The 25,786-nt window shown below is 39.6% G+C and overlaps 1 protein-coding gene across 1 annotated transcript in view; it reads left to right on the forward strand.

Annotated features, from left to right (window-relative positions):
• The window catches only part of APPL2 (adaptor protein, phosphotyrosine interacting with PH domain and leucine zipper 2), a 350,547-nt gene that overhangs the window by 159,773 nt on the left and 164,988 nt on the right, over positions 1-25,786 (forward strand). Inside the window, exons 7-8 of the mRNA XM_053716955.1 lie at positions 4,792-4,850; positions 22,300-22,446. Of these exons, the coding sequence (XP_053572930.1) occupies positions 4,792-4,850; positions 22,300-22,446 (206 nt within the window). The remainder of the gene's footprint in view (positions 1-4,791; positions 4,851-22,299; positions 22,447-25,786) is intronic.

The raw sequence follows: 25,786 nt of genomic DNA on the forward strand, positions 1-25,786 counted from the left end.
TCTTTTTCACATAACTGTATATAATAAGTGCACTGAAGCCCTTGGCAGTTAAGTAGATGAAATCATGTAAAAACAAATGTATGCAATATTCATATTTAAAAAAAGTGTTATATTGTGTATTTACTGCAAATATGTCACATTCCAATGTTCTGCACATAGCATAACATCTGGAGGGCCAAGGTTTCCCACCCCTGGTCTAAATCATGAATGTTTAATTATGACTTTACCGTCCCTTTAAGTATATGCTATTGACAAGCTATGTAAACACAGCCAGCAGAAGAAATTACATTCCCAGTAGGGAGAAAAGAGAAAAAGTTCTAACATTTTTATTTTTAATTGTGCTTCCTAAGTATTATATAGAGACTAAAATATGAAAGGGAAGCTTTCAAAGAGCAAATCTAGCTATTTAATTTACAAAAAATGAGCAATTTCTTATACGTTTTATATTCTTCAGCTGCTATAAAAAGTCATTGGGAACACATTAAGGGGAAACCAATTTTACAGTACACTGTCCCTTTAACCAATCAGATAATAGTATATTTTTGGGATGTACTAATCATATGTGTTTTAGTTTCCATTTGGTAGAATGTTGGCTGTACGCTCTGATTTTAAGACAATGTTACACTGTGTCAAGAATCCTAAAAGAAGTGGACACTTTGAGATATATATAATATATAATATATATATATATATATATATATATATATATATACATATGCACTGGTTCATTTTTTTCAGTGCAGGTTGAGCATCATTGTATCTTTTTTGAGTATGTGACTATAGAGTGGATTTTATTCCAATTGAAAACTTTGTCGATTCTATTTTATAATGAATGTTCCATTTTAGGTATTTTATTTAACATATTGTTTGTGTGTGTGTATATGAGCGCCAACAGATTCCTCAGCGCTATAAACAAAGGGGGAGTACAACAAAACAATTATAGGGTAGAGGGCCCTGCCAAGAGTTGCACTGTTGTAGTCAGCGCTTAAGAAGGTGATCTACAAACAGCTGGACTTTTAGGCTTACAGGCTAAGAGGGTTCAGGGGATTGCAGTGGAGGAGAGGAACTGGTATTAGGAAAGGTTAGCGTAGGTTGTATGCGTCCCTGAACAGTAGAGTCTTTAGGGAGCACTTGAAGCTTTTAAAACTAGAAGAGAGTCTTGTGGAGCGAGGCAGAGAGTTCCACAAGATGGGAGCCAGTCTGGAGAAGTCCTGTAAACGGGAGTGTGATGAGGTGACAAGAGAGGAGGAGAGTAGGAGGTCATGAGTAGAGCGAAGGGGACGGGAGGGAGAGTATCTGGAGACAAGGTCTGAGATGTAGGGGGGAGCAGTGCAGTTGAGGGCTTTGTATGTAAGAGTGAGAGTTTTGTGTTTGATCCTAGAGGCAAGAGGAAGCCAGTCAAGGGATTGGCAGAGAGGCGCAGCAGATGAAGAGCGACGTGTAAGGAAGATGAGTCTGGCAGAGGCATTCATTATGGATTGTAAAGGAGCTAGGCGGCAGGTGGGGAGACCAGAGAGGACAGAGTTGCAGTAATCAAGGCGGGAAAGAGTGAGAGAGTGGATTAAAATTTTAATAGTGTCTTGTGTAAGGAAGTGTCTAATTTTAGAGATGTTTTTAAGGTGGAAGCGGCAGGCTGTAGCCAAGGACTGAATGTGAGGAGTGAAGGAAAGATCTGAGTCAAATATGACCCAGAGACATCAGGCATGCGGGGTAGGGGTAATGATGGAGTTGTCAACAGTTATAGAGATATTGGGGGTGGAGATTTTGGAAGAAGGGGGGAAAATGAGGAGCTCAGTTTTGGAGAGATTTAGCTTGAGGTAGTGAGAGGACATCCAGGAATCGATGTGAGAAAGACGGTTAGTGACACGGGTTAGCAAGGAAGGAGATAGTTCTGGTGCAGAGAAGTAGATTTGGGTGTCATCGGCATACAAATGATATTGGAAACCGTGGGACTTAATTAGGGATCCTAGTGATGACGTATAGATTGAGAAGAGAAGGGGACCAAGGACAGAGCCTTGCGGTACTCCGAAAGAAAGTGGTGACGGGGCAGAGGAGGCTACACTGAAGGTACGGTTTGACAGGTAGGAAGAGAGCCATGAAAGGGCTGTGTCACAGATGCCGAAGGATTGGAGGGTTTGGAGCAAAAGAGGGTGGTCGACAGTGTCAAAGGCTGCGGACAGATCAAGGAGGATAAGCAGAGAGAATTGGCCTTTTGATTTAGCTGTAAGTAGGTAGTTGGTGACCTTAACAATAGCTGTCTCTGTGGAGTGATAGGGACGAAATCCAGATTGCAGCGGGTCAAGAAGGGAGTTTAACGTAAGGAAATGGGATAGGCGTGCATATACTAGTTTTTCGAGAAGCTTTGAAGCAAGAGGGAGGAGGGAAATAGGGCGGTAGTTGGATGGGGAGGTAGGATCGAGGGAAGGTTTTTTGAGGATAGGTGTGACCAGTGCATGTTTCATCGATGACGGAAATGTACCAGTGCTGAGGGAGAGGTTGAAAATGTGTGTTAATATAGGGGTAAGGGTAGCAGAGAGAGAGTGGAGCAGCTGTGAGGGGATAGGGTCAAGGGGACAGGTAGTGAGGTGAGAGCGCAGTATAAGTGCTGAAACTTCTTCCTCAGTAACAGGGGAGAATTAACTAAGTTTCAGGTTATGAGGGTTGTGGTTGAGTGAGAGTATTTGAGGGGGAGATTATGGAATTATGTTGAGAGCTGATTTCATGTCTGATGGAGTCAATTTTGGTAATGAAGTGACTGGCAAAGTCTTGAGCTGACAGAGAAGTTGTGTTAGGAAGTGGGGGAGGGTGGAGGAGAGTATTGAAAGTTGAGAACAGACGTTTTGGGTTTGAAGAAAGATTAGAGATAAGGGTAGAGAAGTAGTGTTGCTTGTGGAGATTAAGGGCAGAGTAGTAGGAGTTCAAGATGAATTTGTAATGAAGAAAATCAGCTGAACTCTGTGATTTTCTCCAATGCCGTTCAGCAGCACGGGAACATCTGCGTAGGTACCGTGTCAGAGGAGTATGCCAGGGCTGGGGATGAGTGTGTGATTTCCGAGCAGTGGTAAGAGGGGCGAGATTGTCAAGGACGGATATAAGGGTGTAATTATAGTGGCAGATAGATTGTTCAGGGCAGGAAAAGGAGGAGAAGGATGAGAGGAGCGGTTTAAGGGAATTAGCAAGTTGTTGCTGATCTAAAGACCTAATGCTTCTGTGAAGTTTGGTGTGAGGAGTAAAAGGTGGGAGAGTTGTAGGAAGGGATGATATGTTGCAGGTAAGGAGATGGTGGTCAGAAAGAGGAAAAGGGGAGTTTGAGAAGTTTGAGAGAGTGCATCGATAGCTAAAGATCAGGTCAAGAGAGTGACCGTCTTTGTGAGTGGGAGAATCAGTCCATTGTGACAGACCGAAAGAGGAAGTGAGTTGCAGAAGTTGTTTAGCAGATGAGGCAGTGGGATTGTAAAGGGGGATGTTGAAGTCGCCAAGAATGAGGGCAGGGGTGTCTGAGGAAAGGAAATAGGGTAGCCAGGCAGCCAAGTGATCTAGAAATTGAGTTGCGGAGCCAGGGGGTCGGTATATGACTGCAACACGTACAGAGAGAGGGGAGAATAAGCGAATCATGTGGGTTTCAAATGAGGGAAAAGTGAGGGAAGAGAGAGGGTGTATTTGTTGAAAGGTGCATCGAGAGGAAAGTAAAATACCTACACCACCTCCTTGTCTATTACCAGACCTAGGAGTGTGGCTGAAGTGGAGACCCACATGTGACAGAGCAGCAGTGGATGCTGTGTCTAGGGGAGAGAGCCAGGTTTCTGTTAGGGCCAGAAGGTTGAGGGAGCGGGAGATGAAGAGGTCATGTATAGAAGTGAGTTTGTTGCAAACAGAGCGAGAGTTCCAGAGTGCACAAGTGAAAGGGGTAGTGGCTTTAGATGCAAGAGGAATGTGAGTAAGGTGTGCAGAGTTTTGTTTTCTGAGTCTATGGGATGGTACACATGGATGTGCACGGCTTGTCAGTGGTTGGGGACCAGGATTAGGGGAGATGTCACCAGCAGTAAGTAGAAGCAAGAGGGAGAGTGACATGAGATGAGATACAGATTTGCAGTAGTGAGACTGCTTTTGAGATGAGCTGCAGGGGGTAGAGAGAGTGTTTAGGAATAGGTAAAGTTCATGAGTAGAAAAGTAAGGTGAGTTTAAGAGAGATGGGCTAATGAACAGTGCAGGTGGAGAGGGAGAAGGAGTAATTGAATAGTGTAGTTTGTTATAGAGACAAAGGGTAGCAAAAAGGAATATGAATATATTGAGCATTTTTATAGAATTGGGAACCAGTTAAAAACATAAGACACAGAATTACTGTAACAATTGCATAAGGGAACAAAAGGTATATGAAACATAATATAATAAAAGTACTGTGTATTCTATGGGGTTAAGGGAATGGAAGGATGTGCTGATCAGTGTTTGCACCTGTCATTTCAGGAGAGTGAAAGTTGTGTGGGGGACTATCTATAAATGAGGAAATGAGCTTGGGGTGGATGGGGTGAGGGGTATATATGTATGTGTGTGTGTATATATATATATATATATATATATATATATATATATATATATATATATATATATATATATATATATATATATATATATATAAAATGTGTGTGTGTGTGTATTTCCAACCTGTAAATACCCCCTTGTTTGTGTTATCTGTTAATTTAAGTTTGTTTTACTAATCTCACTGCCAGCACTAATGGCTGCAAACATGCTGTTCCTCTATGCAATAAGAACTGTTTTGTTTATCCTTTTTAGAGCATGATTTATCAATGGCAAAATACAGTCGGCTTCCAAAAAGGAGAGAAAATGAAAAGGTAAATATTGACCTCTAGTTTCCAAGATGAAAGGTAATCTAGAATGTACACAATGCCAAATTATATTTAACTATGATCCATGTTGTTAGCATGAACTACTAAGATTTAGTTTTGTAAATAACGTGATTGTGCAGTGGTTAAAGTGTTATATGCCACTAGCATAAAATGTATTTTTTCATCAACTTCACATTCTGCAAGGCTTCCTATAAATCACAGATGGCAGAATACAGCCGTCCACTGCTCCAACCTTTTTTTTTTTTTGTCGCCAACACACAGAAGGATTTTCCTTTCTGCATCTGGATCATTTTTTAATCCTCATGTGGATCCAGTGCATGTACTTTGCAATTGGGTCTGTGTTGATTAGTGGCACATATTTCTCTTGTTAAGTGTATCCAGTCCACGGATCATCCATTACTTATGGAATATATTCTCCTTCCCAACAGGAAGCTGCAAGAGTCCACCCACAGCAAAGCTGCTATATAGCTCCTCCCCTAACTGCCATATTCAGTCATTCTCTTGCAAGCCTCAAAATAGATAGGAGGTTGTGAGAGTCTGTGGTGCTTTCTACTTAGTTTATTCTTCAATCAAAAGTTTGTTATTTTTAAATGGCACCGGAGTGTGCTGTTTATCTCAGGCAGTATTTGGAAGAAGAATCTGCCTGCGTTTTTCTATGATCTTAGCAGACGTAACTAAGATCCATTTGCTGTTCTCACACATTCTGAGGAGTGAGGTACTTCAGAGGGGGAATGGCGTGCAGGTTTTCCTGCAGATAAGGTATGTGCAGTAAAATATTTTTCTAGGAATGGAATTGACTAAGAAAATACTGCTGATACCGAAGTAATGCAAGTAAAGCCTTAAATGCAGCGATAGCGACTGGTATCAGGCTTATTAATAGAGATACATACTCTTGTAAAAATGTGTTTTAAAACGTTTGCTGGCATGTTTAATCGTTTTGTAACATATGTTTGGTGATAAAACTTATTGGGGCCTAAGTTTTTTCCACATGGCTGGCTTCAATTTTGCATAGAAACAATTTCCACTGTTATAGTATAAAAGTTACAGTTGGTGCAGTTAAAATTACAAACAGTGACATTCAGCTTCCCTCAGAAGTCCCCTGCATGCTATAGGACATCTCTGAAGGGCTCAAAAGGGCTTCAAAAGTAGGAGCTGTTATGACTGTTTAAAACATATTTTTCGTTTTGTTAATCTGTTTTTTGTATTAAGGGGTTAATCATCCATTTGCAAGTTCGTGCAATGCTCTGCTAACTTGTTACATACACTGTAAAAATTTTGTTAGTTTAACTGCCTTTTTTTCACTGTTATTTCAAATTTTGGCAAAATTTGTTTCTCTTAAAGGCACAGTAACGTTTTATATATTTGCTTGTTAACTTGATTTAAAGTGTTTTCCAAGCTTACTAGTCTCATTATTAGTCTGTTCTAACATGTCTGACATAGAGGAAGCTCTGTGTTCATTATGTTTTAAAGCCATGGTGGAACCCCATCTTAGAATGTGTACCAGATGTACTGATTTCATGTTAAACAATAAAGATCATTTTTTGTCTTTAAAAACATTATCACCAGAGGATTCTGTCGTGGGGGTAGTTATGCCGACTAACTCTCCCCACGTGTCAGACCTTTTGACTCCCGCTTTAGGGACTCACGCTCAAATGGCGCCAAGTACATCAAGGGCACCCATAGCGTTTCTTTACCAGGGGATTCTGTTGAGGGGAAAGTTATGCCGACTAACTCTCCCCACGTGTCAGACCCTTCGACTCCCGCTTCAGGGACTCACGCTCAAATGGCGCCAAGTACATCAAGGGCGCCCATAGCGTTTATTTTACAAGACATGGCAAAGGTGGTGAATAATATTCTGGCAGCAGTATTAGTCAGACTACCTGAAATTAAAGGAAAGCAGTTAGCTCTGGGGGTAGATACAGAGCATACAGACGCTTTAAGAACCATGTATGATACTACCTCACAATATGCTTAGTCTGTGGGTGATTTTTTTTTTTTTTTTTTGACTCAGGGAAGATGATTTAACCTGATTCTGATATTTCTACATTTAAAATTTATGCTTGAGAACCTCCACTTGTTGCTCAGGGAGGCTTTGGCTGCTCTGAATGAATGTGTACAATCGCAGGGCCAGAGAAATTGTGTAGACTGGATAAATAATATGCAGTGCCGGTGTGTACTGATGTTTTTCCAATACCTAAAGAGGTTTACTAAAAATTTTTTTTAATAAGGAATGGGATAGACCAGGTGTGCCGTTCTCTTCCCCTCCTATTTTTTAGAAGAATGTTTTCTAATAGTTACCACCACACGGGACTTCTGGCAGACAGTTCCTAAGGTGGAGAGAAGAGTTTCTACTCTAGCTAAGCGTACCACTACCTCTGACGAGGACAGTTGTGCTTTTTAGATCCAATGGATAAAAAATGTTTATTCAACAGGGTTTTATCCTGCAGCCCCTTGCATACATTGCTTCTGTCACTGCTGCTGCGGCGTTCTGGGTTGAGTTTCTTGATGAGGCTTTACAGTTAAGCGACTCCATTGGATGAATATATTTGACAAGCTTATGCTAGCCAATTCCTTTGTTTTCTGATGCCTTGTTCATTTGACTAGACTAACGGCTAAGAATTCTGTTTTTTTTACTATACTGGCGCGCAGAGCGCTATGGCTTATATCATGGTCAGCTGTCGTGACTTTAATAAATAAGCTACTTAACTTCCCTTCAAGGGGCAGACCCTATTCGGGCCTGGTTTGAAGGAGATTATTGCTTATATCACTGGAGGAAAAGGTCATGCCCTTCCTCAGGATAGGTCTAAATCAAGGGCAAAAAAAAAAAAAAAAAAGTCTAATTTTCGTACCTTTTAAAAACTTCAGGGCAGGTGTGGCATCCTCTTCCTCTAAGGCAAAACAAGAGGGAATTTTTGCTCAGTCCAAGGCGGTCTGGAGACAATCGGACCTGGAACAAAGATAAGCAGGCCAAGGAGCCTGCTGCTGCCTCTAAGGCAGCATGAAGGAACGGACCCCTATCCGGTAACGGATCCTATAGGGGGCAGACTTTCATTCTTTGCCCAGGCGTGGGCAAGAGATGCCCAGGATCCCTAGGCATTGGAATTTATATCCCAGAGATATCTTCTGGATTTCAAAGATTCCCCCCCAAAAAAAGGGGAGATTTCGCCTTTCACAATTATCTGCAAACCAGATAAAGAAGGAGGCATTCTTACATTGTGTACGAGATCCATCCAGTTCCAAGAGAGGAACAGGGACAGAGTTTTTACTCAAATCTGTTTGTGGTTCCCAAGGAGAGGGAACCTTCAGACCTATTTTGGATCTAAAGATCTTAAACAAATTCCTCAGAATTCCGTCATTTAAGATGGAAACTATTCATACCATCTTAACTATGATCCAGGAGAGTCAATAGAGGACTACAATGGATTTGAAGGATGCTTATCCTCACATTGTGATGCATAAAGATCACCATCGTTTTTCAGGTTTGCCTTTCTAGACAGGCATTACCAGTTTGTAGCTCTTTCCTTTGGGATATCTACAGCCCCAAGAATCTTTATGGAGGTTCTGGGGTCGCTTTGGCGGTCCTTAGACCGCGGGGCATAGAAGTGGCCCCTTATTTAGACGACATCCTGATACAGGCGTCAAACATCCAAATTGCCCAGTCTCATACGGACGTAGTACTGGCATTTCTGAGATCACATGGGTGGAAAGTGAACAAGGAAAGAGTTCTCTATCCCCAATCTCAAGGGTTTCCCTCCTAGGGACTCTGATAGATTCTGTAGAAATGAAAATTTACCTGACGGAGTCCAGGTTGTCAAAGTTTCTAAATTTCTGCCGTGTTTTTTTCATCCCATCCGCGCCCTTCGGTGGCTCAGTACATGAATGAAATCGGCTTAATGGTAGCGGCAAGGGACATAGTACCGTTTGCACGTCTACATTTCAGACCGCTGCAACTATGCATGCTCAGTCAGAGGAACAGGGATTACACAGATTTGTCCCCCTGTTAAACCTGGACCAAGAGACCAGAGATTCTCTTCTCTGGTGACTATGTCGGGTCCATCTGTCCAAGGGTATGACCTTCCGCAGGTCAGATGGGACAATTGTTACAATGGATGCCAGCCTTTTAGGTTGGGATGCAGTCTGGAACTCCCTGAAGGCTCAGGGATAGTGGACTTAGGAGGAGACCCTCCTTCTAATAAATATTCTGGAACTGGGAGTGATATTCCATGCTCTTCAGACTTGGCCTCAGTTAGCAACTCTGAGGTACATCATACTCAGTCGGACAATATACACGACTGTGGCTTACATCAGCCATCAAGGGGGAACAGAAGTTCCCTAGCGATGTTAGAAGTCTTACAATAATTTACTGGACAGAGACTCACTCTTGTCTATCAGCTATCCGTATCCCAGGTGTTGAGAACTGGGAGGTGGATTTTCTAAGTCGTCAGACTTTTCTTCCGGGGGAGTGGGATTTCCTCCGGAGGTCAAGACCAAGCAGGAGAGGGCTTTGGTGTTTTTGACAGCGCCTGCGTAGCCACGCAGGACCTGGTATGCAGATCTGGTGGACATGTCATCCTTTCCATCACGGTCTCTGCTTCAGAGACAGGTCCCTCTACCTCAGGGTCCTTTCAACCATCTAAATAGAATCAATCTGAGATGGACTGCCTGGAGACTGAACGCTTGATGTTATCAAAGCATGGCTTCTCCGAGTCAGTCATTGATACCTTAATACAGACATGAAAGCCTGTCTCTAGGAAAATTGAACATAGATATGGTGTAAATATCTGATTGTTATGAATCCAAGGGTTACTCATGGAGTAAAGTCTGGATTCCCAGGATATTATCTTTTCTCCAAGATGTTTTTGAGAAAAGGGTTGTCAGCTAATTCCTTAAAAGGGGACAGATTTTTACTCTGTCTATTTTTTTGCACAAGCGTCTGGCAGGTATTCTAGACGTTCAGGCATTTGGTCAGGCTTTGGTTAGATCCAAGCCTGTGTTTAAAACTGTTGCTCCGCCATGGAGCTTAAACCTGATTCTTAAGGTTCTTCAAGAAGTTCCGTTTGAACCTTTTTTGTTCCATAGATATCAATCTTTATCTTGGAAAGTTCCTTTTGGGTAGCTAATTCCTCGACTCGTAGAGTCTCCAAGTTATCTGTGTTACAATGTGATTCTCCTTATCTGGTCCTTCGTACGGATAAGGTAGTCCTGCGTACCAACCTGGGTTTTTTCCTAAGGTGGTATCTAACAAGTACATCACTCAAGAGATAGTTGTTCCATGCTTGTATCCTAATCCTTCCTCAAAGAAGGAACGTCTATTACACAATATTGGACGTGGTTTGTGCTTTAAAGTTTTACTTACAAGCTACTACAGTTTTCATCAAACGTTCACCTTGTTTGTTGTCTATTCTGGACAGAGGAGAGGTCAAAAGACTTCAGCAGCCTCTCTGTCTTTTTGGTTAAAAAGCATAATTCATTTAGCTTATGAGACTGCTGGACAGCAGCCTCCTGAAGGGATTACAGCTCATTCTACTAGAGCTGTGGTTTTCACTTGGGCCTTTTTTAAATGTGGCTTCTGTTGAACAGATTTACAAGACGGAGTCTTGGTCTGCGCTTCATACTTTTCAAATTTAACAAATTTGATACCTTGCTTCTTCGGAGGCTATTTTTGGGAGAAATGGTTTTTTACAGGCAGTGGTAACTTCCGTTTAAGTACCTGCCTTGTCCCTCCCATCATCCGTGTACTTTAGCTTTGGTATTGGTATTCCATAAGTAATGGATGATCCGTGGACTGGATACACTTAACAAGAGAAAACATAATTTATGCTTACCTGATAAATTTATTTCTCTTGTAGTGTATCCAGTCCACGGCCCGCCCTGTCACTTTAAGGCAGGTAATTTTTTCATTTGAACTACAGTCACCACTGCACCCTATGGTTTTTCCTTTCTCTGCATGTTTTCGGTCGAATGACTGAATATGGCAGTTAGGGGAGGAGCTATATAGCAGCTTTGCTGTGGGTGGACTCTTGCAGCTTCCTGTTGGGAAGGAGAATATATTCCATAAGTAATGGATGATCCGTGGACTGGATACACTACAAGAGAAATAAATTTATCAGGTAAGCATAAATTATGTTTTTGTAATGGAATTGATAATTTGAACAATATTTATACAGAATAATATATTTTTATTTTGACTTCACTAATGATTACATTTTTTTCAGTGACCATATTTATACTGCTGTGTCATTACATCTTTTATTGTTTAAGGAACAAAGGGACAGGAAAGTAAGGGGTTACTGTAGCACTCACTCTCACTTTAATTGATGATATAAAATAAGAACAATCATACTTTATTATTATTAAGTAAAACCAGGATAAACATCCCTAGTGGTTAAATTATGCTACCCACAACCACCTATTATACTAAAATAAAAGCAAAGTTGGCCCTCCTAACACTCCTCTGTTTCCTGGCCGATAACTGGAAGCGTCGGCATCAGGTGGCTGGAGTGATAGGGTGAGCCGGTAGAGAACGTGCTGTACAAACGCGTTTCGGCTATTAAAAAGCCTTTGTCAATGTTTCACATTCCAAATCTAAAAATAGTAAGCCGAGGCTCCGATGTTCGGAGCTTAATATCTCCCCAGAACACCGGTCAGTAGCCAATCCGGGATCTTTCCCAGGTTCCACCTTCATGTCCTCCAATCGGTTACGGGCTTAGTTCACGCCCATACAAAAGTATTCATCCGATTGGAGTAGAGCAATTCACCTTGACAGTGGTGGATTAACATGCATGATTCACGTCCGTAAGAAAGTCTCCATCTGATTGGAGCAATACCACACGCTTTGTCATTGGTGTAATATCGGACTCTGTGAAATCTGCATCCTATGGCTACTTAACCTTAGATACTTTAAACCCCAATGCATCCATGAAAAAAATCCATCATCCAAGTCGATCGTAATAATGATGACTTTAAACTGTGTACAGATTTGTGGAGACATAGGAATGTTACCAATATTATCTCCCCGAAGTAGTTAGTTATGTATTTTGTGGGCTTGAAATACTCTGTGTTTAGATACGTAAAATCCATACAAAGATATGTATTCGTATCCGATAAGTACCAGCAGACCATAATATTACACTTAAACATATAATCCTATGCACATCTCTGTGTGTTTCACCTTCATATACTGGACTATACCTATATAGCATAAATTCTTTTTCAGTCTCTTATAGGCATAGGAAGGAGTAAAAACATTACCCCTTTGTATATGGGGGCATTAATTGTTACAAAGTTCACTCCACAAACGACCATTCCGTGAAACAATCATCAATGTATACTAGATGGTGGAAATTGTTTAGGTCAAAATTAAATTTATTGACGAGGGAAAAACACAAAAATCAGGATGTAAAGTAAAAGAAATTATAAAAATCCTAGACCCCCAACCTCGACCCTGTGGAAGCTCAAAATTAGCTCCCAAAATAGGACAGTTGATCAGGTTCAATATATCAGTTCTATTTTATAACTACATATCATCCTGGAGATATGTTCCATCCCTCCTCTACGATACTATACATAACCACTGTATATGAAATAGCCATAGATTCTAGTAGACTGTATATAACTGGCAGAATACCAAAGGTAATAGCTCTTAGTAGTTTAAAGCTTATCGTATTGCTCCTTTTATCATGCCATACAAAATGTGGCTAATTTTATAGAATAGTATCACAAACATCATCAATTATGATTAACAAAAAACTGAACCGATAGTCATGTGTAATATCACATCTCTATCCTAGAACAGAGATTATCAATCTGATGATTATAAATATTAAAGATGACCTATAGATGCTATTGGTTATTTCAGATATACACCCAGTAATTGTTGAATTCATTCATACCATTTGGTATGACCGTGTTCAGATTAAAGACCCATTTAGTTTCCATTTTAAGGAGTCTTTGTTCAGTCTCACCCCCTCTTATTCCTGGTTTTAGTTTTTCAAGACCCCAACATTTCATTACATTGGTATTCCCATTATGAGACTGTAGGAAGTGTTTAGCCACACTAGTGATTTGTTTTTTCTTTTCTACATCTCTCTGGGCTGTCCTTATATTGCTTAGATGTTCGGTCATACGTGTGCCCAAGCAGCGTGTAGTCATACCAACGTAAAATAAATTACAACTGCATGATAAGCAGTAAATCACGTTGGTACTCTGACAATTGATGTATTCTTTAATAGGCCACGTTTTACCAAATCTATCCACTATTGATTGTTTTTTTACCATATGTTGGCACACTTTGCAGTGCCCGCACGCATAGGACCCTTTGTTACTAGGATTTCTTTTGGCATTTCTATCATAGTGACTGTTCACCAACTTGTCACGAAGATTATTAGCTCTCCTATATGTTATCAAGGGCCTATTGGGTAACAATGGTTTTAATAGGGTGTCCTGAGTAAGGACATGCCAATGTGTTTGCAAAATGTTTGTGATCTCATTACTTACTGGTGAGTAGGTGGTAATAAACCTCAGGGGGGTGTCATTTGTCTTAACTTTGGGAGTTAATAACTCCTTACGGTCTTTGCGTAAAGCATTATTATATGCCTTGGCCAATAATTTCCTCGAATACCCACGTTCAAGTAGTCTCTGTCTCAGGTCTCTTGCTGACTCTTTGAAATTCTCAATAGTACTACAATTACGTCTCAAACGTATATACTCCCCCATAGGTAATCCCCTAATAGTATTCGGGTGATGGTAACTACTAGCATGTAGGATGTTGTTTGTTGATGTGGGTTTTCTATATGCGTTTGTTATAATTGCATTATCAGACTTTTGGATGTACAGATCTAAAAATTCCACTTTAGATTTTTCTACAGTTGAGGTCAGATACAATCCAAACGGATTAATATTGAGAATCCTTATGAATTCTGTCAGGAGGTCTTCCGGGCCATTCCATACAAAAAATATGTCATCTATATATCTGGACCAGTGGGATATGTAACGGGTAAGATATTGGTGGTTCTCATGGAATACCACCGTTTCCTCCCACCAGCCCAGATATATGTTGGCGTATGTTGGGGCACAACAAGTGCCCATGGCCGTACCACAAGTTTGTAAATAGAATTTGTCGTCAAAGACGAAAAAATTGTGTGTTAAAACAAATTCCAATAATGTTAGGATAAACTCCTTGACCTCCTGACTCATTTTGGTATTTTTCTCAAGATAGTAAGAGACCGCTCTACATCCCCATTCAGTTTTAATACTCGTGTAGAGCGACTCCACATCACATGTTACCAACAATGAGGAATTCATATCTAATTTTAGATCATTTATTTTATTTAAAAGATGCATTGTGTCCCTTGTATATGATGGAAGGGATTCCACAATGTATCTGAGTCTAGCATCAATATATCTACTTGCTTTCTCTGTTAAAGAGCCTATCCCGGAGACTATTGGTCTTCCGGGTGGCTTGGAAACATCTTTGTGTATTTTCGGTAATAAATACAGTGTGGCAATTATGGGTTTTTTGGTCTCAAGGAAATTAAATTCTTTCTGATCAATTAGGCCTTCAGTTAGAGCTGAATTTATCAGTTTATTATAGCTGTTTAAGAACATGTCCATAGGATTACACAACAGAGTCTTGTAATTCATAGGATTGTTTAGTTGGCGTAATGCTTCCTCTCGGTACATAGTGTCAGGCCAAATAACAATATTGCCTCCCTTATCACTACCCTTAATCTGCACATTTTTCATTTCAGTTAATTGTTTTAGTGCCTGATTTTCTTCTCTACTTAGGTTGTAATTAGAATTTATTACGTGTTCCTGAATCTGAAGAATGTCTTGGCACACTAAATTAAGAAAAGTTAGTGCACTATGTGATGTGTTATTTGGAGGTACAAATTTTGATTTAGCCTTCAAAATAGAACGCCAACTGTTGTTCTTTTCAATTTCCACATCACTGATAGATTCCTCTAACAGTGATATTAAATCACTGATGGCTAATCGGTCAGCATCATTTAGTTGGTCATACTCAGAGTTACTAAAATATTTTTTCAACAAAACCTTTCTAGTGAAAAGGTGTAGATCTTTTATTGCCTCAAATTTATTAAATGGTGGTGTGGGTATGAAAGATAGGCCTTTTTTAAGGACTGATATTTGTTCTGGAGTCAGAGTTAAATTGGAGAGATTAATGATATTTAATTCAGTGGTGTTTGTTTCTTGTGATACGATGGTTTTTGTGTGAATTTCACTTGCCTCCTGGTTCTGGGTTTTGCTTTTACGCCCCCTTCTAGTTCTACGCCTAAAGGGATACTAGCGTCCTTTACTTTGTGAGGCTTGATTCTATTTTTAAGAATAGGTCTTGGTACAGATTCTCCGTCGGATGCTTCTACATCTGTACTATCACCTTCTCTTTCAGATATATCTGTATCAGAATTCACATTAGTATTTTTACCCCATGAGTAAATGTTTTCAGAGGAATAATCTTTGAGGTCTCTATCTATTTTGCGCTCTTTTCTTTCCGATATAAAACGTGCAAACTTTTCCACCTCAGCCTTAATTTTTTTGTAAGATTTCTGAAAATCCTCATTAACCTCATATTGTTTCAAATCATCACAAATGGAAGAAATACCCTCATTAATTTCTTTAAGTTTATCTAATTCATGTTCCGTTAAATACCCCATGAGTTTGAGAGAGCACTCTGTAAGTGCAGTTTCCCACTTTAGTTTAAATTCAGGTTTGAAATCTTGAAAAGAAGGAAACAATTTTAAGCGTAATCCTCGTGGGATGACATTGTTCTCTTTATAAAAATTATACATGCCAATATTCCATTGCTTTTTAATTTGTTTCCTTCTAATCTTTTTAAGTTGTTTCAAAGATTCAAACCATTCTAAAGTGTCATTCATTTCTGTAGGGGTTTTATTTTTTAGCTCTGACGTTAAATTAGTAATATCTTTAGTCCATTGGAGCATTTCTGCCCCTAAATCAAAAGAAGCCATTAGTTACAAAAGTGTGTGCTCTAGTTTATAGAAAATGTGAGTGCGATTCTCACATGGGTATATAATACTAGGAACAAAAAGAAAGACAAACTGGCACTACACTGTAATGATAGATGAGATAGGAATTATAAAATTCCGGTGCTACCCCTCAAATCTATATAAGGAACAAAGGGACAGGAAAGTAAGGGGTTACTGTAGCACTCACTCTCACTTTAATTGATGATATAAAATAAGAACAATCATACTTTATTATTATTAAGTAAAACCAGGATAAACATCCCTAGTGGTTAAATTATGCTACCCACAACCACCTATTATACTAAAATAAAAGCAAAGTTGGCCCTCCTAACACTCCTCTGTTTCCTGGCCGATAACTGGAAGCGTCGGCATCAGGTGGCTGGAGTGATAGGGTGAGCCGGTAGAGAACGTGCTGTACAAATGCGTTTCGGCTATTAAAAAGCCTTTGTCAATGTTTCACATTCCAAATCTAAAAATAGTAAGCCGAGGCTCCGATGTTCGGAGCTTAATATCTCCCCAGAACACCGGTCAGTAGCCAATCCGGGATCTTTCCCAGGTTCCACCTTCATGTCCTCCAATCGGTTACGGGCTTAGTTCACGCCCATACAAAAGTATTCATCCGATTGGAGTAGAGCAATTCACCTTGACAGTGGTGGATTAACATGCATGATTCACGTCCGTAAGAAAGTCTCCATCTGATTGGAGCAATACCACACGCTTTGTCATTGGTGTAATATCGGACTCTGTGAAATCTGCATCCTATGGCTACTTAACCTTAGATACTTTAAACCCCAATGCATCCATGAAAAAAATCCATCATCCAAGTCGATCGTAATAATGATGACTTTAAACTGTGTACAGATTTGTGGAGACATAGGAATGTTACCAATATTATCTCCCCGAAGTAGTTAGTTATGTATTTTGTGGGCTTGAAATACTCTGTGTTTAGATACGTAAAATCCATACAAAGATATGTATTCGTATCCGATAAGTACCAGCAGACCATAATATTACACTTAAACATATAATCCTATGCACATCTCTGTGTGTTTCACCTTCATATACTGGACTATACCTATATAGCATAAATTCTTTTTCAGTCTCTTATAGGCATAGGAAGGAGTAAAAACATTACCCCTTTGTATATGGGGGCATTAATTGTTACAAAGTTCACTCCACAAACGACCATTCCGTGAAACAATCATCAATGTATACTAGATGGTGGAAATTGTTTAGGTCAAAATTAAATTTATTGACGAGGGAAAAACACAAAAATCAGGATGTAAAGTAAAAGAAATTATAAAAATCCTAGACCCCCAACCTCGACCCTGTGGAAGCTCAAAATTAGCTCCCAAAATAGGACAGTTGATCAGGTTCAATATATCAGTTCTATTTTATAACTACATATCATCCTGGAGATATGTTCCATCCCTCCTCTACGATACTATACATAACCACTGTATATGAAATAGCCATAGATTCTAGTAGACTGTATATAACTGGCAGAATACCAAAGGTAATAGCTCTTAGTAGTTTAAAGCTTATCGTATTGCTCCTTTTATCATGCCATACAAAATGTGGCTAATTTTATAGAATAGTATCACAAACATCATCAATTATGATTAACAAAAAACTGAACCGATAGTCATGTGTAATATCACATCTCTATCCTAGAACAGAGATTATCAATCTGATGATTATAAATATTAAAGATGACCTATAGATGCTATTGGTTATTTCAGATATACACCCAGTAATTGTTGAATTCATTCATACCATTTGGTATGACCGTGTTCAGATTAAAGACCCATTTAGTTTCCATTTTAAGGAGTCTTTGTTCAGTCTCACCCCCTCTTATTCCTGGTTTTAGTTTTTCAAGACCCCAACATTTCATTACATTGGTATTCCCATTATGAGACTGTAGGAAGTGTTTAGCCACACTAGTGATTTGTTTTTTCTTTTCTACATCTCTCTGGGCTGTCCTTATATTGCTTAGATGTTCGGTCATACGTGTGCCCAAGCAGCGTGTAGTCATACCAACGTAAAATAAATTACAACTGCATGATAAGCAGTAAATCACGTTGGTACTCTGACAATTGATGTATTCTTTAATAGGCCACGTTTTACCAAATCTATCCACTATTGATTGTTTTTTTACCATATGTTGGCACACTTTGCAGTGCCCGCACGCATAGGACCCTTTGTTACTAGGATTTCTTTTGGCATTTCTATCATAGTGACTGTTCACCAACTTGTCACGAAGATTATTAGCTCTCCTATATGTTATCAAGGGCCTATTGGGTAACAATGGTTTTAATAGGGTGTCCTGAGTAAGGACATGCCAATGTGTTTGCAAAATGTTTGTGATCTCATTACTTACTGGTGAGTAGGTGGTAATAAACCTCAGGGGGGTGTCATTTGTCTTAACTTTGGGAGTTAATAACTCCTTACGGTCTTTGCGTAAAGCATTATTATATGCCTTGGCCAATAATTTCCTCGAATACCCACGTTCAAGTAGTCTCTGTCTCAGGTCTCTTGCTGACTCTTTGAAATTCTCAATAGTACTACAATTACGTCTCAAACGTATATACTCCCCCATAGGTAATCCCCTAATAGTATTCGGGTGATGGTAACTACTAGCATGTAGGATGTTGTTTGTTGATGTGGGTTTTCTATATGCGTTTGTTATAATTGCATTATCAGACTTTTGGATGTACAGATCTAAAAATTCCACTTTAGATTTTTCTACAGTTGAGGTCAGATACAATCCAAACGGATTAATATTGAGAATCCTTATGAATTCTGTCAGGAGGTCTTCCGGGCCATTCCATACAAAAAATATGTCATCTATATATCTGGACCAGTGGGATATGTAACGGGTAAGATGTTGGTGGTTCTCATGGAATACCACCGTTTCCTCCCACCAGCCCAGATATATGTTGGCGTATGTTGGGGCACAACAAGTGCCCATGGCCGTACCACAAGTTTGTAAATAGAATTTGTCGTCAAAGACGAAAAAATTGTGTGTTAAAACAAATTCCAATAATGTTAGGATAAACTCCTTGACCTCCTGACTCATTTTGGTATTTTTCTCAAGATAGTAAGAGACCGCTCTACATCCCCATTCAGTTTTAATACTCGTGTAGAGCGACTCCACATCACATGTTACCAACAATGAAGAATTCATATCTAATTTTAGATCATTTATTTTATTTAAAAGATGCATTGTGTCCCTTGTATATGATGGAAGGGATTCCACAATGTATCTGAGTCTAGCATCAATATATCTACTTGCTTTCTCTGTTAAAGAGCCTATCCCGGAGACTATTGGTCTTCCGGGTGGCTTGGAAACATCTTTGTGTATTTTCGGTATTTTCGGTAATAAATACAGTGTTACATATCCCACTGGTCCAGATATATAGATGACATATTTTTTGTATGGAATGGCCCGGAAGACCTCCTGACAGAATTCATAAGGATTCTCAATATTAATCCGTTTGGATTGTATCTGACCTCAACTGTAGAAAAATCTAAAGTGGAATTTTTAGATCTGTACATCCAAAAGTCTGATAATGCAATTATAACAAACGCATATAGAAAACCCACATCAACAAACAACATCCTACATGCTAGTAGTTACCATCACCCGAATACTATTAGGGGATTACCTATGGGGGAGTATATACGTTTGAGACGTAATTGTAGTACTATTGAGAATTTCAAAGAGTCAGCAAGAGACCTGAGACAGAGACTACTTGAACGTGGGTATTCGAGGAAATTATTGGCCAAGGCATATAATAATGCTTTACGCAAAGACCGTAAGGAGTTATTAACTCCCAAAGTTAAGACAAATGACACCCCCCTGAGGTTTATTACCACCTACTCACCAGTAAGTAATGAGATCACAAACATTTTGCAAACACATTGGCATGTCCTTACTCAGGACACCCTATTAAAACCATTGTTACCCAATAGGCCCTTGATAACATATAGGAGAGCTAATAATCTTCGTGACAAGTTGGTGAACAGTCACTATGATAGAAATGCCAAAAGAAATCCTAGTAACAAAGGGTCCTATGCGTGCGGGCACTGCAAAGTGTGCCAACATATGGTAAAAAAACAATCAATAGTGGATAGATTTGGTAAAACGTGGCCTATTAAAGAATACATCAATTGTCAGAGTACCAACGTGATTTACTGCTTATCATGCAGTTGTAATTTATTTTACGTTGGTATGACTACACGCTGCTTGGGCACACGTATGACCGAACATCTAAGCAATATAAGGACAGCCCAGAGAGATGTAGAAAAGAAAAAACAAATCACTAGTGTGGCTAAACACTTCCTACAGTCTCATAATGGGAATACCAATGTAATGAAATGTTGGGGTCTTGAAAAACTAAAACCAGGAATAAGAGGGGGTGAGACTGAACAAAGACTCCTTAAAATGGAAACTAAATGGGTCTTTAATCTGAACACGGTCATACCAAATGGTATGAATGAATTCAACAATTACTGGGTGTATATCTGAAATAACCAATAGCATCTATAGGTCATCTTTAATATTTATAATCATCAGATTGATAATCTCTGTTCTAGGATAGAGATGTGATATTACACATGACTATCGGTTCAGTTTTTTGTTAATCATAATTGATGATGTTTGTGATACTATTCTATAAAATTAGCCACATTTTGTATGGCATGATAAAAGGAGCAATACGATAAGCTTTAAACTACTAAGAGCTATTACCTTTGGTATTCTGCCAGTTATATACAGTCTACTAGAATCTATGGCTATTTCATATACAGTGGTTATGTATAGTATCGTAGAGGAGGGATGGAACATATCTCCAGGATGATATGTAGTTATAAAATAGAACTGATATATTGAACCTGATCAACTGTCCTATTTTGGGAGCTAATTTTGAGCTTCCACAGGGTCGAGGTTGGGGGTCTAGGATTTTTATAATTTCTTTTACTTTACATCCTGATTTTTGTGTTTTTCCCTCGTCAATAAATTTAATTTTGACCTAAACAATTTCCACCATCTAGTATACATTGATGATTGTTTCACGGAATGGTCGTTTGTGGAGTGAACTTTGTAACAATTAATGCCCCCATATACAAAGGGGTAATGTTTTTACTCCTTCCTATGCCTATAAGAGACTGAAAAAGAATTTATGCTATATAGGTATAGTCCAGTATATGAAGGTGAAACACACAGAGATGTGCATAGGATTATATGTTTAAGTGTAATATTATGGTCTGCTGGTACTTATCGGATACGAATACATATCTTTGTATGGATTTTACGTATCTAAACACAGAGTATTTCAAGCCCACAAAATACATAACTAACTACTTCGGGGAGATAATATTGGTAACATTCCTATGTCTCCACAAATCTGTACACAGTTTAAAGTCATCATTATTACGATCGACTTGGATGATGGATTTTTTTCATGGATGCATTGGGGTTTAAAGTATCTAAGGTTAAGTAGCCATAGGATGCAGATTTCACAGAGTCCGATATTACACCAATGACAAAGCGTGTGGTATTGCTCCAATCAGATGGAGACTTTCTTACGGACGTGAATCATGCATGTTAATCCACCACTGTCAAGGTGAATTGCTCTACTCCAATCGGATGAATACTTTTGTATGGGCGTGAACTAAGCCCGTAACCGATTGGAGGACATGAAGGTGGAACCTGGGAAAGATCCCGGATTGGCTACTGACCGGTGTTCTGGGGAGATATTAAGCTCCGAACATCGGAGCCTCGGCTTACTATTTTTAGATTTGGAATGTGAAACATTGACAAAGGCTTTTTAATAGCCGAAACGCGTTTGTACAGCACGTTCTCTACCGGCTCACCCTATCACTCCAGCCACCTGATGCCGACGCTTCCAGTTATCGGCCAGGAAACAGAGGAGTGTTAGGAGGGCCAACTTTGCTTTTATTTTAGTATAATAGGTGGTTGTGGGTAGCATAATTTAACCACTAGGGATGTTTATCCTGGTTTTACTTAATAATAATAAAGTATGATTGTTCTTATTTTATATCATCAATTAAAGTGAGAGTGAGTGCTACAGTAACCCCTTACTTTCCTGTCCCTTTGTTCCTTATATAGATTTGAGGGGTAGCACCGGAATTTTATAATTCCTATCTCATCTATCATTACAGTGTAGTGCCAGTTTGTCTTTCTTTTTGTTCCTAGTATCTTTTATTGTTTATAACCCACTAATATGCTTTTAAAGTTGATGTTTTCTTGATAGCTGTTTGATAGCGCACTGCATTATCATACCTGTTAGGCATTGCATAGACCTGATGAGAAAGGAATAAAAGAAACACCATATTTATTGGTAACAATCAAACCAAACGCTTTTATCAAAACTGAGTAAGTATATTTGTATAATGTCTTTCAGCTAAAGACTGAAATTGCAAAAGAAGTGGCTAATGCAAGAAGGAAACAGCACCTTTCATCATTACAGTACTACTGTGCCTTAAATGCTCTTCAGTACAGAAAGAGAACAGCAATGTTGGATCCTATACTTGGATATACTCAAGGACAGGTATATTTTTGTTTTCTATTGTTCTTTAATATAAAGTACAAAGAAGGTTATATGAGGCAAAATTGTTAAATGTGCAAACGGACAGGGTGTGGCCCATTTGTTCCCCATATTTAAAGCTTCCCCCTACACACAAGCAGCCAATTACATGAGAGTAGGGCTTGTTAATCAGCCCAGTTGACTAAATCTCGGGTGATATATATATATATATGTGCATTGGAGCCCTTTGGTCACAATCTCACTCGCACACTCACTCTGTTTCTCTCTTTCCCTCTCTCTCTCTCTCTCTCTCTCTCTCATATCTGTCTTACTCAAACACATAATCATTCTCATTTACACACACGTTCTCACTCTTTCTCTCACTCACACATAAAAAGGGAGAGAAAACGGAAAGGGTAGAGGAAATAACAGAACAGAGAGGGGAGGAAACAGGGGGAGGTAAAGGGTGAAAGAGATAACGGGGTGGGAGAGAGAAACCAAGATATTATAGGGAGGGAGATTGAGAAAGAACAGAGGATGAGAGAGATAAGGGAGGGAGAGAGAACAGAGGGAAGGAGGTTTATCAGAAGATGGGGTGGGAAAGTTAACAGAGGGGAAGAGAGATAACCATGAGGTGGATATATAACAGAGGGATGGGGTGGTAGAGATAACAGAGGGTAGTAAAAGAGATAAGAGGGAGGAAGAGGAAACAGTGGAAGGGAGAGATAACAGAAGGGAGGGTAAGAGAGGGAGGGAGAGAACACAGAGGGGGAAGGAAAGGAAGAAAATGGGGAGAGAGAAAACAAATGATGAGAGAGAAAGGAGAGAAGAGGCGATGAACATAGGGGGGAAAGGGAATGGAGGGAGGGAACAGCGGAGAGGTGGAAAACAGATTGGTGGAGAAAGTGCAATTTCTTCTGCTTCTTGCTTCCCTGTTGTCTAGAAGCTCAATGTACACAGCTTTTTATTAAAAAATAAATGTATAAATAAAATTCCTAATGCCTTTTTATAAGGCTTACTTACCCTGCTACGGCTTGTTCCCACAACGTCCCTCTGCATGCCTCTCAGTCAGTCACTAGGCCACTGGCACTGATGTCCATCAACCTAACATTAAAAGGTGTGTGATCGCCCTCTGAAAAACGTCTGCATGTGCATACTTGCACACCTTAGAGCAGTGGTTCTCAAACAAAGTGATCTCAAGGCTCGGTAAATTTTAGCTAGACATGTCCAGGGCCCTAGGGGGCCCCACAAATGGCATCTCCACGGATCCTGGTGCATTCCTTAAGCTGGAGTTTTCAGTTGCCCTATCAGTAACTAAGCAAATAAGGGTGTGTTTAGTGGGAGCCCTGGTGGGGGTCTGTCACTGTGAGGGCTATGGAGTGTGGGGTCTGGCCCTGGAGGTTGGGTGCCCTTTCTCTGGACCTTAATGTTGGGGGTCCTGGCTCTGTAGGTTGAGGGGCCTGTTGGGGGCAGGGCAGGGAGGCTACCATGTTCATTTGCATAAAATGTAATACATTTCGGTCAGTGTGAGACAGTGTTCCTGGGGCCTTGATTGGTCTCAGTCTGCCCCTGGTGTGCAGTGTGGTAAGAGTGTGCAGTGGGGGCATGACAGATCGGGGCCCACCAGCAGGGCTATCACGGCCCGGTACTGGGCCATGGCCCGGCTGTTGAGAAACCAGGCCTTAGAGGGAAAGGTGCTTTAAGTAAACTTGAGATCTCTATTAGCTAAAAATATGTTTGTTTCAGTGCCTACATTGTGCAATACTTCACAAGGTCCATAAGTGGCTTTTATACTTTTGTGACAACTGTTATATTCTAACCTCAACATAAAAAATTATCTAATTTACATTTTATTAATGTACTATTGCGTGCAACCCTGCAAAGGGGTTAAATCCATAATTAAAGGGAAATGTTACCCAAATGCTGAATAGATTTGGCCTAGCTGTAAAAGCGGAGTAGAAAGTATCACATAAACAGCTCTGTAAATAAATATTTTACCTCAAAAATGTGCACAGTAGCCACATCCCACATATAGGGACATTAAGCACCCAGGACTTGAAGGGAGCATGCATCTAGCATATGCATATACAGTCACTTTATTTCCCTCCTCAGTTTAAGGAAGTTTATGTGAAATTTCACAAGATTATGCTAAAATCCCAGAAGTAAAGCAAAGTGTGAATTCAGCACTGCTTATGATGATTGGCTGGGTTTTTTTCACTGTACAGATGACAGTAGCTGAAAGATAACGGTTCATAGAGCACATATATACTCTGATGAGCCGAAGAAATTCTAAGGTAAAATATCTTCTTTTTTACATAGAGAGGTTCATGTGATATTTTCTAGTCAGTATGTACAGATATGCTGCATCACTTTCATGTGACTAAGCATATTGGTAACATGCCACTTTAAAGTATGCTCTGCAGCACACGTCTTCTCCTGAGCTGGTGAGTGACATATGTTTGTAACCGCCAGTCACCAGCCATGTATGGCTCGGGTTAAATACATAGCTTGAGGCACACAGTAGTGGATGATAAAATGCAATAGCTTATTACAGCATTTTCCAATGGCTCATTATGTCACTTAAGTGGTATCAACAAATGTGTTGAGGTAAAAGATCATTTTCAAGGCAGCACAGTATTCGTGCAAGGATCTACGTGATTTGAAAATAGCTGTGAAGTAAGAACAGCGCAGGAGAACCGAGATTCAAGGTAGTAATTTTATTGGTACAAATACAAGACACACAACAATTCCTACTTACAAACGGTAGGTTTTAAAAGAGCCTTTCACAATCTATGATGTGAACAATTCTTTAGTCCAGAAGCAAGGAAGACCACAGCCGGCAGATATGTCTCACTTTTCGTCAAGGAGCTGCACACAGCTTAGGTCCCGGTGGGAAGCTTTTTTCGATCCCTTCTTTAAACCATGTAGATAGCTCGACGCGTTTCCCCCGGTGTACGCCCGGGCTTTATCAAGAGCAGAATGTTAAGCTAAATAGATTGTTAGCTTTTAAAGTCGGTGCTTCCACCCGATTGGCTGATGGTATACACCAATCAGGATGCGGTATACGAGCACACCCTTTTGTTTAAAGCAATAGATCAGCTGTGTCTGTATTAACGGCAATTTATACATGTTATATACTAGTTCACAGAGTAACAGTTGATATACTCAGTAGTATATTTATGCACTAACTGAATATATTTACAAAACCTATGAGGTACAGAATTATTCAAACACACACTTTAAAACATAAAAATAAATACAGCAAGATAAATGCAAATTGATAAATACATTGCATACAAAAAATGTTAAGAACAAATCCATGAACAAACATCCTACAATATAATAAAATATACTAAACATAATA

This window comes from Bombina bombina, chromosome 6 (genome assembly GCF_027579735.1).
Source record: "Bombina bombina isolate aBomBom1 chromosome 6, aBomBom1.pri, whole genome shotgun sequence".
Taxonomy (NCBI): Eukaryota; Metazoa; Chordata; class Amphibia; order Anura; family Bombinatoridae; genus Bombina; species Bombina bombina.